This window comes from Eublepharis macularius, chromosome 2 (genome assembly GCF_028583425.1).
Source record: "Eublepharis macularius isolate TG4126 chromosome 2, MPM_Emac_v1.0, whole genome shotgun sequence".
NCBI lineage: Eukaryota > Metazoa > Chordata > Lepidosauria > Squamata > Eublepharidae > Eublepharis > Eublepharis macularius.
In genome coordinates, this window is record NC_072791.1 from 73,177,180 (window position 1) to 73,197,267 (window position 20,088).

A 20,088-nucleotide genomic window follows, 5' to 3' on the forward strand; every position below is an offset into this window, starting at 1 on the left:
GGGATTCATAGAACCTGATAAAAGTATAATTATAATGATATGTCAATATAGCAACATTAAAAGCCCTGCTGGCTTGGGGAGGGAGGCAGGGTGGTGTTCAGCCCCACCCAAACAGCCCAGAAGAGCATAGCATGCTGAAGACAGCCACAACCAATCCACACACACCCCTGCAGGGGCTGAGCCCCCTTGTCGCACTCAATCACAGCCCCCACCACTCTACATACTGCATGGGTGGGGTGCCCATGATCCTAGGCAAGTAGGGACATGCCTGGAGGTTTTGTCCAAGAGCCTTCTGCCATGGGGACTTATAATGTGAGGCGAGAGAGAGTGCACATGGCAGTGAGGGAAGAGTGCAGAGGGGAACTTTGCAAAATTTGAGGAGTACTTTGCACCCACACACGGGAGGAGAGCTAAGTCTCAAATGCTGGACTAACAACTCTCACTCAAGTTTCCCAGCTTGGGAGGGGAGCGGAGGGCTGGGGGCTTCAACAGATAAGGAGAAGGTGAAGAGCCAGATGTCCTGGCTTGCTCATTTGCACCCACCTCCCCTCTCCCCTTGCACATGGGCTGGTGCCGTCCCTCAAACACTGGCCTCTGTGGCTAAGGCTGGCTGGTGGCTGGGGCAGGGGGGCCTGAAGCGCCATGGCCCATGCCTGTCAAAGAAGCAGTTTCTCAGGGAGCCATGTCTAACATCCATTCCACACACAAACCGTCTCAGATTCGGGGGGGATGCTACCTGCCCACGTCAGACTCCCTCGGCTGCATGTCTCCCTCAGCCAGAGGGGAAAGCATGGCCACGAGTTGGGATGACTGAGTGCTCACTCTTATAATTCCCCTGCAATGGCAGCCATGCAGCACAGTGTTTCCCTCACAGGATTAGAGCTCAACATAGCCATGGCAGCAGCAGGACATCCTGATGCAGTTGAGCACTTTCTGACTGGAGAAGTGCCCATCATCTGGTTGCCAGCAGCGCCTGCAACAATGTAGCCACCACTGCCCGTTCCAGGCCATGGACATTCACCCAGAGCAGAACAGACCTGGCTGTGGCTTGGGCGAGTTCAAGCCCCTCGCTGCACATGTCTTTTCTCCCCTTCCAGGCAGCTAGCAACCTGTCAGGGACACCCTGGAGCATGGCTGTCTCAATGTCTGGCAATCCTTCACAGCTGCCTTTCTAGTCTGGCCCCAGAAGCGGCTCCCCAGTCAGACCACATTCAACCTCACTCCTAAGAAAGCAGCATGAGGAACAGCTCCCCAGTTCCAACTGCTGCACACACAGGCACAATTCACTTGCCAGGAGAGTTGTCCAGACATCCTCTGGGCACTTGGCAGGCCAATAAAGTCTGTATTGAACAACAACGATCTCCCAGTCTGTTTGCTTGCCTGTGGATGACAGAACTCCTCCCTCCCATATCTCATGTCCTCACAGGGCTGCCCCCTTCACATATAGAAATATAGAGCTGGAAAGGATCCCAAGGTCATCTAGTCCAGCCCCAGCACAATGCAGGAGGAGAAGGTGCACACAGCAGCAAAGGATGGTCTCTGGCTCTGGGCTGGTAAAGATGGGGTGCTCCAGGCACCCCTGCACCTTTGTGTGGCTTTGCTGCCAAAAGAAGCAGGAGTTCAGTAGCACCTTGAGGGCTTCAGACCCACTTAGTGACCCCTTCCCCCCCTCAAATACTCTTCTGGGAGTGGGGTGGGACTGAGTGTTGTCTGTGTGTCTAGCAGGGGGACGAAGGACCCTCATCTTTCCAGAGCACTGCTGGCGGCTGATAAGCCAGATAGAAGACAGGTGCATGTAGGGGGACGAGGATCATGCAGAGATTTGGGGGGGGATGTAGTGTGATGTCCCATCCAATTCAATGGATCTCTGGCGTTCCATCCCCACAAGGCCATCCCTCTCTCCCTTTTGCTGCTCACAGAGGTGAGGAGTCCGACCCAGGAGCTCACCTTCCCCCCACCCTAGTGGTCACCTCAGCATCTTCCCACTGAGCCATGCTGAGCACCATGAAACCCGCTGCCTGGCCCCAAGTAGCTGCAGGGGACATCACAGTTGTCGGGGTAGGGGTGTCCAATTTCTTCACGGCTCAGGGAGGTTCTGAAATGAATGCCCACTGACTTGCATTGGCTCCACTGGAATACATTACTGCACTGAAAAGATTCAAGGAAAACATGGGATGGACCTCAAGAATCTTGCTCTGGGGCTGGAATGACGAGAAACTGTGCCAGAGCAAGATTCCTGAGGTCCTTCTGACAGTCTCCATACATAGTTTCGGTACTGTGATTTGTTTCAATGGAGCCACTGCAAGTCAATGGGCAGTCATCCCTCCCATCAAATGCAATGGGACTTCAAGCCTCTCCTGTTGCTTCCAGTGGGCATTCTTGTCATTTGTTTCAGTATCTCCACCTCCCAACTTGTCTCTGAGGAGCTGCCTCTCAAGCCTCCAAGACTTGGGAGGCTGATCCTGAGTGCCAGGGGCTGAGGGTTTGGCCTTCGTGGTGTCCCGCTGCCTCTCTGTTTTTATTTTTCTGGGAGAAGGGTGTGTGTTCTCAGAGCGGCAGAGGAGGGGGCATTTGCAAGCGAGCAGTGCTTCAGCTGCCAGCCTGGCCCTTACCAAAAATGGGAAGTTGTCAGGTGGGTGGATGAGTGCCCTGTCTACATCTTCGATGTAACTTCCCTTCCCCACAGGTCACGGCTTCTCTCAAGGCAGGTGCTTCTGTTGGGTCTTTGTGCCTCAAGTACTCACTTTCTGAAGGGATGGAAGTAGCACTGACAGGTGCAGTGGTGAGGGGGATCACGGCCTGCAACCTCTCTGCGACTGGTGGATGCTGCCAGGGCAACTAGGAAGCATTCTCTCCTGGCCAGGTCTTGCCATACCTGGCAGGGCTTGCAACACCAGCATAGCTTTCCCGCAGAAGTCCTTTGGGGTGAATGCACGCAGACAAGGATCCAGGGCTGTCCACCTCCGTGGAAGTGATGGTTAAGATTGCACTGTAAGCCACAGAAGCACATGCTGCAGAATTCTGGGATGTTGTTTTCATTGTGTAATTTGATTAACACCCTTTGAACGCTTCTGTCACAAACCCTTGTCTCAGGCTTGGGCTGACCTTTCCCTACCCTGAGGTAAAACTTCTCCTCTCTAAGCCTATGAAGCTGAATACTGGGCTGGGAAGCCTTTAGTAGCGTGATTGATGTTAAGCTTCAACTTTCTTTCTTGTCCCATCCTTCAGTAATATATAAGTAGTATGGTCACCCAGCCAAGTCCAAGTAGGGGAAAGAACAGGGGTTTGCGTTTCCCTTAAACAGAAACTGGCACACGAGGCTTGTGGAGATTCAAAATGAAACAGAAGGTTTATTTACAAGGAGGTAAAATAAGAAGGCATGTAAGTAGGTGATTAAAACTGACATAACAGAAAGGTTTTTGTACAGAATACTTCACTGGTGTGAGGCACAAAAAACTTGGTATGGTTCTTCAGTTGCTGGCTTATAGGAGAGGTGTTGGTGTTGTCAGACTTAAAGATGTTAAAGTGAGTTCTTTCAGAGGTTGGCACTGCTACACAAATGCTCCACTTTTAACACACAGACTCAGTATGACTTCCCTTCCTCTCCAGACCTTAGGGTACTCCACTGAGTCAAACCTTTTCAAGATACTGGGCAGGCATTATAGTTATGAGCTATAACCCTGTTCCTGGTGCCGAAGGGGAGACTCCTTTCTACCCACTTCCTTGGTTCACTATAATTCCCAGATCTCTTGAGTCTACGCAGGACTAAAAGTGCTTCAGGAACGTACTGATTTCACTTTTAAGGGAGCACCTTCCCTTTCCTTCCTCACTCAAAGGACTCTCTGGCTGACCCTCTCTGGTTAGAAGCCAGACTCCAACTCTCTTCACTCTTTTGTTTACTCCAACTGTGTCAACCCCTCAACATTCCATCACCAACTGCCACTTCAAGCTAGCCACAAAGGGGGGGGGGCATGCCAATCATCCTCCCCTCTTTACTGCCCAGCAATCCCAGCATTTGAAGCTGAGTCCATCACAGCTTCCTTAACACTTCCATTGGCCATTTCGTTCTCTGGGATGCTGAGTACATCACTAAATCACCATTCAAGTGTGAACCCATTATTTATCCCCAAAATGATACTACTTCATTCACTAGCAGTAGGGATGTATAATATCTGGTGGTAGGTTGAAAATGCCTTTAAGTCACAGTCAATTTATGGCAATCCCTCAAGGGATTACCAAGGCAAGAGATAAGATGAGGTGGTTTGCCACCGTCTTCCTCTGTGTAGCAACCCTAGATTTCCTTGATGGTCTCCCATCCAAGAACTAAGCAGGGCCAACCCTACTTAACTTTCTAAGATCTGATGAAATTGTGATAGGCTGGGCCATTCAGGTCAGGGTAAAATATCCACTATAATTTATATTTCTATATTGTAACAGCTGCAGTAGCCCAGTGTTTCCATGCTAAATCACAGAAAAATGGACACAATCCAGCCCAAGCTAAGCATGTAAATCCCATGGGTTATAATGAGACATGTTTAAGCAACTGGACTGATGATAAATGACTAAGTTGTGCCCAGATATTTAAGTTCTCTTTCTCTCAGTTCTATTCAAATAGCAATATTCTCAGCCTCCATTCACTTCTAACTCCAATAGTCTAATATCCTGGACTCCGATTAACAACTGACAGAACACTGTCGAAATTCAGTTCTAGAAAGGAAGTTTCAATCTAACTGACTCAGAGAGCATTTTTAAAAAAATTCTGTGCCACTGTCTGTAATCCATGAGAGCCAGAGCAAGACAACATCCATTCATTTTGCCCCTTCCATATGCTCTGAATTCTTATACGTTCTTCTTCTATTTGTGCATTAAGGAAATATTTTTGCATTCAAATTATCTCATGGGAAAATAATAATGGCAAATAATTTATAGGACTGAGAAATAAGATACTGTCATGGAATATGGCTAGAACTATAGGGGAACAATTGCTGGATATGACCAAGAAAGTTGTTCAAGACACCTATGCACACAGAAACAGGGCTAGCCCAGCCCCATAACTAGACAGGCCACAAAAGGAGTCTAGAGACTTGGAATAAAACAACCTTGGAGAGGGGCATAAAACAATAGAGTTACACACTTGTATTGCCGAGTGTAGATTAGAAGCCATCTAACTCATACAATGTACCAAGGTCCAGATGCAGGGAGTATCTGAGAATGGCAGGAATGTCTAACTTTATAGAAGCTGGCAGTATTATAGGCATAATGGTGGAAGGCCAAAAGAAACTTATAATCACTAATTCTACATAGACTTTGTTAATACAAAAAGTAAGAAGAATGAACTAGCTATTCTTATATGTTTCAAGATGTTTCAAATACGGATAACTTTGTTTGGTGTATGAAGTCATAAGATAATAAGTTAGCCAAGAATTTGAGTCTTTGAAATAGCTATTGTTCTGAAACCTTATAAATATGACAGACTAAATCGATCAAGACTTCTTCTTAGAAGGGGCTCTTTGCCTGTGACCTTCATATCTTTGGGTAAGATACTGTTTTGGACTCATGTAATTGCTCTCCTTTAATGATCTATGTAGTTATAATGGATGGTATGATTTTCTGTTGACTGAGTCGATATCAAGAATATTAAATAATTATTTTGTAATAATAAAGGCTTAAAATGGAAGTAGTGACTCCATAATTGTATTACTTGTGTACTATACACAGGGCGTTTTTTCAGCAGGAACGTGGGGGAACGGAGTTCCAGAACCTCTTGAAAATGGTCACATGGCTGGTGGCCCCACCCCTGATCTCCAGACAGAGGAGAGTTTAGATTGCGGCGCAGAGGGCAATCTAAACTCCCCTCTGTCTGGAGATCAGGCGGTGGGGCCACCAGCCATGTGACCATTTTCTCCAAGGACAACCCACTGAGTTCCGCCACCTCTTTTCCCAGAAAAAAAGCCCTGTCTATACACAGTAACAAATCAAAAATGTTACCTGTGGTGGACCTCTGGTCAGGACGGCGTTAAACAATTTGCTATAGAAAAGCTCATTAGATTATCAGGGCTTCTTAACTGCATGCCATATCCGAATCAAGTCTGACCAGAGTCATCCAGAACAATATTAGAACCATTTTTGTGGATTTCACATTTTTGTTTAACGGAGAATAGAAAACTAATTTCTTCTTAGTAAAGACAACAAATTGGATGTGTTCTGCTTAGAATTTAGCAGCTAACAAAAAAAAAAATCTCTACCTATCCCTTTTACCTGCCTTTCCTTAATAACTATACATCTAATGAGCCATCAGTGTTCTGTGCAGACCAAAAAAACTGCAAAGAAGGCCAGTGTTAAGGTATTGCTTTCTGCAAAGCCACAGGCTTGCAAAGCAAAGAAGTGGGATTGAATAAAATTTGAAAAGTGTGAAAATGCCAGAATCTTGCAAGATCTTAGCTCCTGTTTTGAGCTGTCTAGGAAGCCTAAAACAATTTTATTGAGGACCAGAATAATAGGAATAGCAGTGGGGGGCAGCAGCAGAAAAAGTATCTGCTCTCCCCCACAAGTCCTTGAATGTTCCCTTCTTGTGTTATCCCAATGCCTAAAAAAGCCTTACCTATATCTTTCAAAGTACTTACTCTTCTGACTAATACCACAAGTTGTTCTCAAACCATCCACACCTTTTCTGTGGTATTACTATTTCATTATACCACACTCAATCTTGATAATTCATTTATCTTCATCTGTCCATTTCCTTCACAATATACCTTTTTTTCCCCTATCAAGCTCCTTTAATCCAATGACCCTGAGCAGTGGATAGGGAGTCATTATTTCTTTAAGGAAAAGAAATTCCTGGCCCACAATATACCTTGTACTGGGGAACAGACATCAGAGTACAAAAGAAACATGTTATGCATTGTTTAAAAATGTCATAGAGAAGCATTTAAATTATTCCTTTTTCCTAAAAGGAAAGTATTAGAAATGGCAAGTGAGAAAGGACCAAGTCCACATTTCAAGATATTCTGTCAAGACATGCGTCTATGAAAAAAAAGTCCAACAGGCAAATTGAAGATATCTTACTTGGGTAAATGATCCATCCTCACTGCACTCTGGAATGAAGACTGCTTCCTGGGGCTTCTTGGCTTGGTCCAGCGCTTGCGCTCTTTCTAACTGGCATTTGCTTTGACCAGCATCTGTCCAGAAAAAGAAAATTCCTTGGAATTTAAGTATGGTTGGGAAACAAAATAAACCAGCTAGGTTTATCATGTTCAGTTGCAAGGCTTCCCCAAGAAAGGGCGTGCAAAAGTGGTAGGCTAGAATCTGTTTGTGATAAAGAGCTGCTCAACATTCAGTCCCGCTAAAATTACATCTTATATTGGTAATTTTGTGTTAATGTCTCTCTGTTTGCAGGACATGACTTCTTTAAAAAATCCTTGCTAGGAAGTATCTCTGACATTGGGCAATTTCTTTAGTAAGTCAACGAAGAAAATAATGAGAAAAATCACAGTATCCATGACTGCATTATTGAACACCTGAGATAACAACTATACCAGATCTTTTCCTGGCATATATTCAGTAGTTAAATCCCATAGCTGATGCTAAAGAAATCATCTTTGGGGTTTTCTGCACAGTTTCCCCCCCCCCCAATGGCTCGGGCCCCATTCTGCTTCGGTTTATCCCCTGATTTCTGCATGCATTTCTTTTGTCTTTAGTTTTTGCTTCAATTTTTTCTTATTTTTTTTCCTAGTTCTTTCAAGACCACTTTTGCCACAATCTTTTTCAGAAAGCCAATTCTGAGTTGATTTTTTCCTCATGCATAATGTTTGTTCAGTCTTGTTTGTCCTGTTGACTCTTGCCTACCTCCAATGCACTTTTCAATGACTGAATGTTTGTTTTCAATCTTTTTAAAAAAATCTTCAATTTCATAGTGATATATTGACCTACAATTGTAATAACAGGTGCAGCAGGTTCTCTAAATTCCCAGCTTTAATTTTTTTAAAAAGTAAGTGCTTAGCCCCTTCTCTTGTGAAGATATGCCCTTTTCCTTATATCTCTGCAAGGGAAGGGGTAGAGACTTACTTTTTTTAAAATGAAAGCTGGGAATTCAGAGAACCTGCTGTACCTATTATTACAATAGTAGGTCAATGTATTGCTATGAAATTGAAGATTTAAAAAGAAAATTGTAAAAGTCCTGGTGGCCCAGGAGAGGCAGGGTGGCTACTCCTGATATCAGAAAAGGCAATGTGGTTCGAAGCCACTGTTGTTCTGAGCTATGTCCCAACAGGGATCAGTTTGCTCCACCAGTGCAGCCTCTGGGTCATTCTGTGCAGGGTTCTCCAGTTTGGACTGGCGGGGGGGCTTAGGTATGGGTGGTGGAGCTGCTTGCTTTTTAGGCTTCCCCATGCCAAGACTGGCGATATGTTAGCTTTCTATTTTTTAAAAAATATTCAGCCCTTATATTAATAGAAGCATGTGTAAAAAAATAAAAAGGGGGAGTGCTGTGATGTCACTGATGATGCCCCCAACAATGACAGTTCCCTCGCTTGAAAATCCTGATTATTTAAGACATGTAAGGAAGAAAATAAACCATCCCCACAACTGTAAAAATGCAAAAGGAAGGCTGGTATGCAGAAAAAACATTAATTTCAATGCTTCTGAGACAAGTTCATATCAGATACAAACCAGTAAATTACACAAAATTACAAGTGAGTCAGAAAGATAAACTTTTCTATACCTATGATTCAGGTCTAATGCTGTTACAAGAGGTAAATCTGACTACACCTATGGGTCTTGATAAAACTTGCCAAAAAAGGAAACGAGTACAGCCATCCACTCCTCACAAGGAAAGTAAAATGACTGTTTGTCACAACTAATGGAAAATGCAGATGGATTCTAAATATAAAACATTTATCAATTTATTATTAGTGCATAATATCTTAAAATTCTGTGGGAAGCTATGGCTGTAGTTTTATAAGTAAATATAAAAAGCTTTACATGGTTTGTGGGAGGGGAGGGTTCTGTGTTTACTTAAAGTAGATCTCAGTTTTTTTATTTTTTATTTGTAGCCCTTCTAATTGGCAATTACACCAATAAGCAGAGTGAGAAATTATTCTCACCTGTTTATAGAGGGCTTTATAGCTGTTAGGTTCTACTCTTCATCCTAATCATAATATTGCTCTTCTCTCTAAAATTCTACATTGCTTTATGCTAATCTAGATAGAAAAATCTACAACCTAGGTGATTCCTTAATTAACAACAACAACAACAACATCATTCGATTTATATACCACCGTTCAGAACAACTTAATGCCCATTCAGAGCAGTTTACAAAGTATTTTTATTATCCCCACAACAAAACACTCTGTGAGGTAGGTGGGGCTGAGAGAGATCACCTAGCTAGCTTCAAGTGAAGGAGTGGGGGATCAAACCCAATTCTCCAGATTAGAGTCCCACACTCTTAACCACTACACCAAACTAGCTCTCTTAATTTTGAACATAATACTAGTACTCTTATAATAAATTATTATTTAAATAATTATTCTGATAGATAAATGTATAGATATAGAGAGAAGGTAAGCTAATTTTTAATTGATTCTCTATAAATCTGCTTTTTATAATCATATTTTTAACGGGGAAATTGGGAGAGGGAAACAAATTCATTATAACTATATTAATTGACTGAAGGTGGGAAAAGGTGTGCTCTAAATGCTATTTTGATTCTAAAAAGGTACAATCTGTTTTAATAATCTGTGGAGGGGGGGAGAAATGTTTGATTCAGCTAATTAATTCTCTTATCTAATTATTGATCAGTAAGTCTTTTTAATATTATTGTAAAAATCAATTGATATCTATTTAATTGTTTAGAAGTTAATCATTACAGCACATTGCTTATTCAATATACATACTTAAACAAAAATTTAGAATTAACAGTTGGATGTTGATAAGTTATTACCCTGTATTAAGTTACTGTTGGTTATTTTTCACTGCTGATACTGGATTGCTGTATATCTTATCTATTGTAGTTCAAAACAAAGTTTGTAATATTAGTGTTTGTTATTCTACATCAAGTTATATAACCAAGCTGCTGTCAAGGTACATTTTTTAAATTGTGATAATGCATTTGAACCTTAACATAACCTCTCTTAATGTGCAAGGTCTTAATAAGCCAATCAAAAGAAAACAAAACTTAACAAATTTGGCTAAGCTAAAGCCAGATGTTACACTTCTTCAGGAAACTTGCACTCCACAAATAGCAACGAACTAAAAGCTAACTGGATTCAGTTTCAATACCATGCCAAAGGGTCCTCAAAAGCCCATGGTGTATCAATTCTAATCTCAAAACAAGTATGTTTTCAACACAAAGCAACATTAAAGGATCCACAAGGTCAATTTTGATTCAGAAAAAGATCAATAGAAAACCAAATTTTAACATTTGCTGCAATATATGGTCCTAATAACAATCAGCTCAAATTTATAGAGGAGACTCTTCAAACACTGACAAAATTCCAAGAAGGAAAAGTGATGGGGGGAGGGAAATGTGTGCCTGCACTAAGACCTAGATGAACAACAATTACAGGTAAGTGCAACCCTGTTTTCAGTCTTAGTACATTCCCACATTGGGAGAGTAACAAGCTACTCACCAGGTGGTGGGGTGATGCTCTCATGCTGCTTGACAGAAGTCTGCCAGCAGAACTCCCTTCAGGAAAGCTGCTGATGTAGCCTGTGTTCTTGACAAGTGGGCTCTAAGTGTGAAGGGGCACGCAACTCTGGCCATTTTATAACATAACCTAATTGCCCATACCACCCACCATGATATTGATTGAGAAGATGCTGGTTTGCTTTTATTTGGACCTGAATGACAAACAAAAAAGGCAAGAGTCCTTCCGAAAAGGGTGTGTTCTATCTCTATAAAATAAAATGACCCTTCTCACATCCAGTGCATGCAGTGTACGTTCTTGGGGGGTTGTGGGGTTGAGGAAAGAACACAGGAAGGGATAAACTCTATGACACATGGAACTTGGAAACGACTTGGTAAAAACTGTAAACTGGTGTGCATTACCACCGTCTGGATAAATCTGTAAGAATGGGGTTCTATACTAAGTGCTATAAGTTCACTAATCCTTCTTGCCGAAGTGACCGCTAGCAGAAAGACCATCTTTGCCAACAAGATGCATAATGCGCAAGTTGCCATCAGTTCAAAAGGCTTTTGCATCAGTTTAGTTAACACCAGGGACAAGGACCACTGTGGAACCAATCGTGCCCTTGGTGGATATGGGTTATATAAACCTTTCAGAAATAATTTTGACAAATAATGAGAAAATATTGTCTTTCGATCCACCTCTCCATGGAAGGCTGAAATCACAGGCAGATGGGCTTTTATGGATTAAGAAGACAACCCAACCGTTTGTAGAGATACTGAATATTCAAAAACCTGAGATAACGGGCAGACATCTGGACAAATTCCTTCAAGTTCTGCCCATGCCACAGATCTGTCCCACTTAGCCTCATACGACCTCCTGGTAGAGAGTCTGCGGGCATTGAGCAACATGTATGCTACTTCCCCCGAGAAGTGTAGGCCTAGTGTTCTAGGAACCACACCGTCAGGTGTCTCAGCCAAAAGGGGGCAATGAGTATGCAGTTGGTTCTGTCTGCTTGAATCTTGCAGACTACCTTGTGGATCAATGGAATCGGGGGAAAGGCATAAAATAGTCCAGTGCATTTGAAATGAGTTACCCAGGGAATTCCTGTCCGCTCCCTGGGAGCAAAACCTGGGAGCTTTTATATTGAGCTTTGTGGCGAACAGATCCACCTGTGGGAAACCCCACTGTAGGAAGACCTGCCGAGCATATTTGTCGTTCAAAACACATTCGTGGTGTGACCTCCCCATCCTGCTGAGACGGCTCACCCAGGTACTTAGAGTCCCTGCGATGGGCAGTGCTGCTAATGTCGTGCCATGGGCGATAGCCCAGTCCCAAATGCAGACAGCCTCTTCGCAGAGTTTTCTTGATGCTGTTTCTTCCTGTTTGTGTATGAAAAACACTGTTGTCATGTTGTCTGACAGGATCTGGACCTTTTTGTTTTAAAGTATATCTACAAGTGAGTTAAGAGCATAGAAAACTACCCTCAATTCCAAGAAGTTAATGCGGTTCTCTCTTTCTGAGTTAGACCACACCCCATTCACTGACACTTCCTTACAGTGACCACCCCATCCCTCTAGAGAGGCATCTGTGGTGAGGGTAATCTCATGACTTGGCATACCAAAGGCTATCCCTCTGGGTAAGTTATTATGGTCTGACTACCACTTCAGGGAGCATACAACCTTCCTGGGTATTGAGAACTTAATCTGGGGGGAATGAATTCCTGGTCTAAAACATTTGATAAACCAAATTTGTATGGTCCTCATCCTTAAATGTGCAAATGGTACCACTGCCGTAGTTGATGTCATCAATCCCAATAGGACCTGGATGGATTGTGCCGATTGGAATCTGTTAGACTGAAATTGTGATGCTATCCACAAGTAGGCATGCTTTATTCATCTCAGAGTCCAAAACTGCCCCAAGAAACTGTATGGTACGAGTAGGTACCAACTGCAATTTCTTTTGGTTTATAACCAGACCCAGGGAGTTGCATGTCCTCAATATTACCTCCACATGATCCTGCAGCTCCCCCGGGGAATTTGCTGTAAACTGCCAATCATCTATGTAGGGGTAAATAGCACTCCCTAATCTCCTTAAGTGAGCAACTACTGCTGCCACACATTTAGTAAACAACTGAGGTGCTGTAGCTACGCCGAATGGTAAGGCTATATATTGAAACACTCTACCCTGGTACATAAATTTGAGAAATCTCCTGTGTTCTTTGTATATTGAAATGTGAAAGTAAGCATCTTGCAGGTCTATGACTGCAAACCATGCATTACATGACAACATACTGATGACCTAGGGCAGGGGTGGGCAAATTGCGGCCCGCGGGCCACATGCGGCCCACTACAGAGTTTTTTGTGGCCCACCAAGACAGTCAGAAAAATCTGCCTTGAACCGAGATTTCCTTCCCGTGCGCGACCGAAGATTCGTCTCATATTTTCCACTAGGACGGCTACGTCAATACGCATGCGCAGTGTAGATACGCGCTTTTCCAGTTGATCTGGTTAATTTCAATTTTGTCTTTGCAACAGTAAAACAATAAATAAATTGAATAAAACTACCACTATTTTATTTAATTTATATTTATTGATTTTTTATGATACAATTTATACCTTTTCTGAAATGCAAAGTTAACTAATGAATGCAATCATTTTAAAAGGTGCGGCCCTCCGCTAACCTCCGCTCCCACAAAGTAGCCCCCGAGCCAAAACAATTGCCCACCCCTGACCTAGGGCAACATGACCATCCTGAATTTTGAAATTCTTAGATATTCACTAGAGACCCCTCAAATTTAGGATGGGTCTCTTACTCCCATCCCTTTTATCTACAAAGAAGAATCAGGAGAAGAACCCAAACGGAGTGTCTGACTCTGGTACTTCTTGAAGGGACCTTTTATCTAACAATGACTGGATCTCATCCTGTAGTTCAGGCATTGTGTTATTTGGAGCCAAAGATGGCAAATAAGTAAGAGGCAAGGTATTAAACTCCAACCTATAACCCACTTTAATAATGGAAAGAACCTAAACATTATTAGAAATGTCCTCCCAGGCCTGGAGGAACCTTGACAATCTGCTCTCAAAGAGCAGCATGACCATACTCTTCTGGTCATCTAGTCAGAATTGGTTTTTTTGGTTTTGTGTCGCATTGTCATGGGCTCTGATTCCTCTGAGGATGAAGACTTCATGGAGGACGACAGGGGACAGAGTATTCCTCAGGAGTCAGGCACTTGGAGGACCAGCAGGGAGTGGAACAGCAGGAACCCTTGCCAGAGCGGGCTGAGGAATCCTTGGCAGAATCAGAGACAGAAGCTGTTCCCTTACCTGTGCCAGCAGTTGAGACCAGGGCAACATCTCCACCCAGCTCCCCTGAACCTGAGAGGCAGCGTAGGGGGTGGCAGCGTCTCGTTATACAGGAGAGAAGACGAAGTGCGAGGCTTCAGGCACTGAAACAGCGGCGTAGTGACCTTGAGTGCTAGTAGGATGCAGCACTGCCTTGGAGGTGATTGCTTTTAAGCCAGGACACCCTTTCCCTCGTTGCAGAAGCACCTGCGCAAAGACCTGCCTGGCTCTACTGCGACCCAGCTCTCTGCTCTACCTGTTCTCCCGGCTCTGACCTTTGGACTCAGTGTTCTGGACTACGTTTTCTTCCTTGTTCCCTGGACGGCGTTGGCATACTTCGGACTCTAGTTAGGTTTGTGTCTGTTTCCTGCCCGTACTCAGCACACGCATCTTTATTCAGTTGACCCTGATGGGTAGGTTTGAATTTCCAGACTGCTTCCTTCTGGACTGAGATTGACTCGTGTAGGGTGTTCTGGTAGGATACAAAGGTCTGTATGGCTGGAACCTGTATGGTCTGTAGTTGCGATGTTGTTGGTAATCTCTCCTGCCTCCTCACTGGTAGGTCTGGCCTCTGGATCCAGATGGAAGAATGCCATAGGATTTTGCTGGCTGTCTGTCTGTCTTTTTCTTAGACAAAATAGAAAAGAGTCCAGTAGCACCTTTAAGACTAATCAACTTTACTGTAGCATAAGCTTTCAAGAACCACAGTTCTCTTCATCAGATGCATCTGACAAACAGCACTGTGGTTCTCAAAATCTTATGCTACAGTAAATTTGGTTAGTCTTAAAGGTGCTACTGGACTCTTTTCTATTTTGCTACTACAGACTAACACAGCTAACTCCTCTGGATCTTTTTCTTAGAGCCAAAACACACGTTAAGAAATACCTAGGTTCAGCACGTGTTCTCTTACCTCAAGGTTTGCCGGGATCTGTAGGCGTCCTGGAAGCTTAAAGTTTAGCATTTACAGAGCAGCAAAAAGGGGAAGGGAAATACAGGCGCCTGTATTTTAAGCTTTAAGCTTCCAGGACGCCTTTAAGCTTCCAGGACGCCTACAGATCCTTTAAGCTTCCAGGACTTTAAGCTTCCAGGACGCCTACAGATCTTTAAGCTTCCAGGACGCCTACTTTAAGCTTCCAGGACGCCTACAGATCCCGGCAAACCTTGAGGTAAGAGAACACGTGCTGAACCTAGGTATTTCTTAACGTGTGTTTTGGCTCTTAGACAAATACTCATCTGTTTTCCCAGAAAACAGGTTTGTCCCCTCAAACGGCATGTCTTCTGTCTTCATCCTCGTTTCTAGGGGCAGTGCCATAGACCTGACCCATGCATGCCTATGGAGAACTACTACCATATTCAGTCCTCTAGTTGAGACATCAAGAACATGCCAGCTAGCACTAATCTGCTGTCTAGAAAGCATCATAGCTTTGTCTAAAATCAACTTGGCCAGAGGTTTCTTTTCCTTGGGCAGGGCCTCTGTGAAAGCAGCCATCTTTTGCCAAAGGAAGATTTGGTGCCCACTCATAATGGCAAGGTAATTTGCCATTTTTACAGTTAAGGCAGAGCCAGAATAAACCTTCCTCCCCATGGCATCTAATTTCTTCCTTTCCTTGTCTGCAGGTGTTAAGAAGCTGCCTTATCTGAGTTTGGCCTGAAGTTCCTCAGCTATCATTGAAGAGGTAGTCGGATGTGCAAACAGGTAAGGACATTTATCTTATTTTATTTTGTACAAGGCTTCCACCTTTTTTGTTGTTGCCAGGATGGAAGCAGGCTTCTGGCACAAATCCATGATTTCCACAAAACCTTCAATCATGGGAAAGGCTATTGTGTACAGAGTATCTGAATAGATGTATTTCAGGATACTGTCTCTCAGTTTTTGCTGTACTTTAGATACATCTATGTTGAGAGATTTCACCATGCATAACATTTGCTCAGCGTATTTGAGTCTCGCTCCGCGTCCCCGACGACATCCCCTGGCAACAAGTCTGAGGTCATACTCAGACTGCACTCTTCTCCGACAGGTTCCGGCTCCGAATCAGAATCTCCTGATCTCGGATCTGACAGAACATCATGCATCCTGGAGTACCAGTCCAGATCCGAAAGATGAGCAGACTTGGAAGTAAGCTGACCGTTCCGAGATCAAGGGGTGTAGCGGTAAGTGGTATCAATCCCACTCATGGAAATAGTCCGTTAGGGGGGTATGGTGGGTACCACGGAGAGCGCTGGTATATGTGTTGCACTGGATCCATGGGGTAATGTGTATCCCTCCAGTGTCCTCTATCCATTCCAATCTCTTAATTGGACGCTACGGATCTTGAACTCGACCTTCTACGGGGTGTGGCTGTAGCCGGAGATTGCACCCTCAGGTCGGAGGGGGTGTCGGATCCGAGGGGTCAGCATGGCTCAAAGACTTGTGTCGGTGCTTATCTTTCTCAAGATGTTTAGTCTTATCTTTATGTTTCTTGGAAGGTGGATCGCTGGCTACTAATGATCCTGAAGTCTCATGTCCAGTTGTAGTCGGGGTAGCCTCCAGAGGTATGATGCTCACTACTGACCGGCTTGATGTTGCGGTCTCTTGAGACTGAGAACGTCTCCAGGCCCGATCTCAAGGTTGAGACTTCAGATCCGGTATGGTACCAGACAGTCCCAGTTCCAAAGCTGTAGCCGGGCTCGGTGTCGGCTTGGAGGTGGATCATGCTGAGTGCTCTGCCAGGGCAGATACTTTAGCTGCCGAGCTACTGATGCTGGACATCGCTTTTCCCCAAAGCATAGCCTTCAAATGGGAAGCTCTGTCTCCTCTTGCTTTCAGGGTAAATAGTTGACAATGTTTGCATTTTGCTACAACGTGGCTCTCCCCCAAGCACGTCAGATGCAATGAATGGCTATCAGTTTTTGCCATTTTGGTGCCGCAGCCTGTGCATTTCTTGAACAGGGATGTATCTGCCATCTCTGTTGAGTATTACGGGGGGGACAGGACGTTCACAGTAACGGTTTTGTAACTCACTGTGTTACTGGAGGTCAAAAAACGCCCCAATCTTACTTTCTCTTCTTTTTTTTTTTACAATTAACTAATTAACAACTAACTATTAACTAACAATTAACTACTGTTAAAAACTATTAACACTATTAACAATATCAGGCACTGCGAAGGTAAAGCCAAAGCGAAGAAGAAAAGATGTCTGTCTCTCACAGTGGCAAAAAACAAACTGGGGAAGGAGGGAGCAAGCTCCCTTACCATGTGACCAGCTTCAGCGGGAAAAACTGGCTCGGAACAGTCCACGAGGGAGGACACCCCCCTTAATAGCCTAGAAGCTAAGAAAAATCCTGTCCCGAGCGGCTGGCCTGTGCAAGCGCAGTTCCCAATGTGGGAATGCACTAAGACCATTGATGAACAATTGCACCCAACAACTACAAGTTAAGCATGTTTGCTGACAACATGTTACAATACATCAAAAATCCAGTAAATTCTCTTCCCCAACTTCAAGAAATGCTCTCAACATTTGGATATATATCAGGACTGAAAGTTAATCAAACCAAATCTGAATTGCTTCCTCTAAATGTATCGCCTGAAACAGCAAAATTAATTTGTCAACAATTTAAATTTCAGTGAACTGACAATAATCTACCTTACCTAGGGATCTTAATCCCCTCCACCTTAAACAACTTGATTAAGGTAAATGATAGTCAAAAACTCAAGGAAATAAAGCAAGATTTATTCAAATGGAATCAACAACAAATATCTAGGTATGAGCGTTATCATCTCATCAAGTCCTTTGTACTCCCAAAATTAATATTTCTGTTTTGAACTATACCCATTGAATTATCTGTAGCCTAATTGAAAAATTGGCAAACTACCCTAGGGCTGTGCTATTCAGGTTTCGCTTCGGATAAAGATACCTGAAGTGGACCCGATTCAGTTAGCTTCAGTATTCCCAAAGCGAGCCAGCATGCTGGCCCCGCTTTGGAATACCGAAGGAAAGCTTTTCGAAGCATTTGGAAATTCTTCAGAAAGCTTCAGGGCTTGTTTAAAGGGCCCCGCTGCTGCTTGCAAACAGCGGCGGGGCCCTTTAAACATCAACCACCACCTCCCCCCACCTCCCCCCACCTACCTTGCAGTGGCTCCGGGCCAGCTCCTCTGCCGCCGTTGCCACCGCGCCACCACCTGAGCCTGTGGGGTGGTGGGGAAGGCCGAAGCCTCCTCCTCCGGCCCTTCCTGCCCCTCAAATGGCCGCGGCGCCAGCACCATTTGAGGGGCAGGAAGGGCCAGAGGAGGTGGAGAAAGCCCTTCCTGCCCCTCAAATGACCATCATGGCGACCGCACACAGCGGCTATTTGCGGGGCAGGAAGTGCTGGAGGAAGAGGCTCCGGCCTTCCCCACCACCTCGCAGGCTCAGGCGGTGGCACGGCAGCAAAGGAGCCAGCTGGCTCCAGGCCATGCAGCCTTGTGCTGCCGCCCAGCTAATAACCCTCCCACCACCAGGTACGTGGGTGGGGATTGGAGGGGTCTCCCTAGGGTTGGGTGGGGGTGAAGGGATCTCCCCAGGGGGTGGAGGGGTTGCCCCAGGGAGGGGGGGTGGGGGAGGGGGTGGGGGTGGGGGGAGTTCCCTCCCTCACTTCAGTATGCTCCGAATCTTCACGGAGCATACCAAAGCGATCTCCGGAACCCGAATCCGAAGCAGCTTGCCGCTTCGGATTTGGGGGTATTCCGAATTGGTTTCCTGCTTTGGGCAAACCCGAAGTGGGAATACCGACTCTCCCCGCCCGTGCACAGCCCTAGACTACCTTCAGTAATTTCCTATGGCAACATAAACATCCATAAATTGCATTTTCCACTCTGAAGCTAAAAAAAAACAGATGGAGGCTTCAATAAAAATAGCAAACATAATGCTGATGCTGCAGATGGGTAATCATCTGGATTGGATCAAAACACTACGACCACTCCATCGCCCTCTATCCCTAAAAGAGCTGATCTGGAGTAAAGCGAATTTACGTCCCCTGACAATCAACCAAAATACCATCCTGGCATCCACACTTAAAGCACAGGATATTCATAGAAGCAAATTAGTGCCAGAAATATTCTGATTTTCCACATTCACAGCTCAAATTTGGTTTCCACCTGGTCAGAATCTAGCCTCTAGAGAACTCTGGAATCATCAGACTGTCATGCGTTTGATAGATATTGTTACGGATAAAGGGATTCTTGAAAAATTAGAACTAGAAAGGAAAATACAAAAAAAATCCCATGGTACTATTATCTACAGCTCAAACACATGACCACACAGATTAAAACAACTGACATACTTGCCAAACCTAAATCAGAATTTGAGCAAATCTTAGATAAGCCAATGCCAGTTCATAAAGGCTTAATTTCAAAAATTTACAATGCAATCCTCCTTACCTGTAACTATAAAGTTACAACATGCCAAGTTAAATGGCAGCAGAAGTGCACAAATCTGAACTCAAACGGTCAATGGAAGTTTATATGGACCTCAAATCTTCTCAATTCGCCAAGCTACAAACTTACAAAATAATATTGTCGAAGGCTTTCACGGCCGGAGAACGATGCTTGTTGTGGATTTTCCGGGCTCTATAGCCGTGGTCTTGGCATTGTAGTTCCTGACGTTTCGCCAGCAGCTGTGACTGACATCTTCAGAGGTGTAGCACCAAAAGACAGAGATCTCTCAGTGTCATAGTGTGGAAAAGATGTTGGCAGGTCATTTATATCTACTCAGGATGTTGGGGTTGGGCTGAGTCATCCTGTAAGAGTTTCCCGGGGTGTGGAATGCTAATGGGGGGAGGCTTCACTGTATCCTGAGGAGGTTCTTTTGCGTATGGATTGGTGCTTGATATGCTAATCTTCTCTGCAGGGCTATTGTAGGGTATAGAGTATTTTGTTAGCCTGGTGTTTTTCAGAACTGGAAACCATGCTCTATTCATTCTTAAAGTCTCTTCTTTCCTGTCGAAATTGTGCTTATGCTTATGAATTTCAATGGCTTCCCTGTGCAATCTGACGAAGTAGTTAGAAGTGTTGTCCGGTATTTTAGCATCCTGGAATAGGATACTGTGTCCTGTTTGAGTTCGACTATGTTCAGCCACTGCTGATTTTTCCAGATGGCCAAGTCTGC

General features: G+C 44.3%; 1 protein-coding gene across 1 annotated transcript in view; it reads right to left on the reverse strand.

The window, feature by feature from the left end:
- Nucleotides 1-20,088, reverse strand: part of SMOC1 (SPARC related modular calcium binding 1) — a 153,004-nt gene that overhangs the window by 104,625 nt on the left and 28,291 nt on the right. The window contains exon 3 of the mRNA XM_054969947.1: nucleotides 7,066-7,178. Coding sequence (XP_054825922.1) covers nucleotides 7,066-7,178 — 113 coding nt within the window. The remainder of the gene's footprint in view (nucleotides 1-7,065; nucleotides 7,179-20,088) is intronic.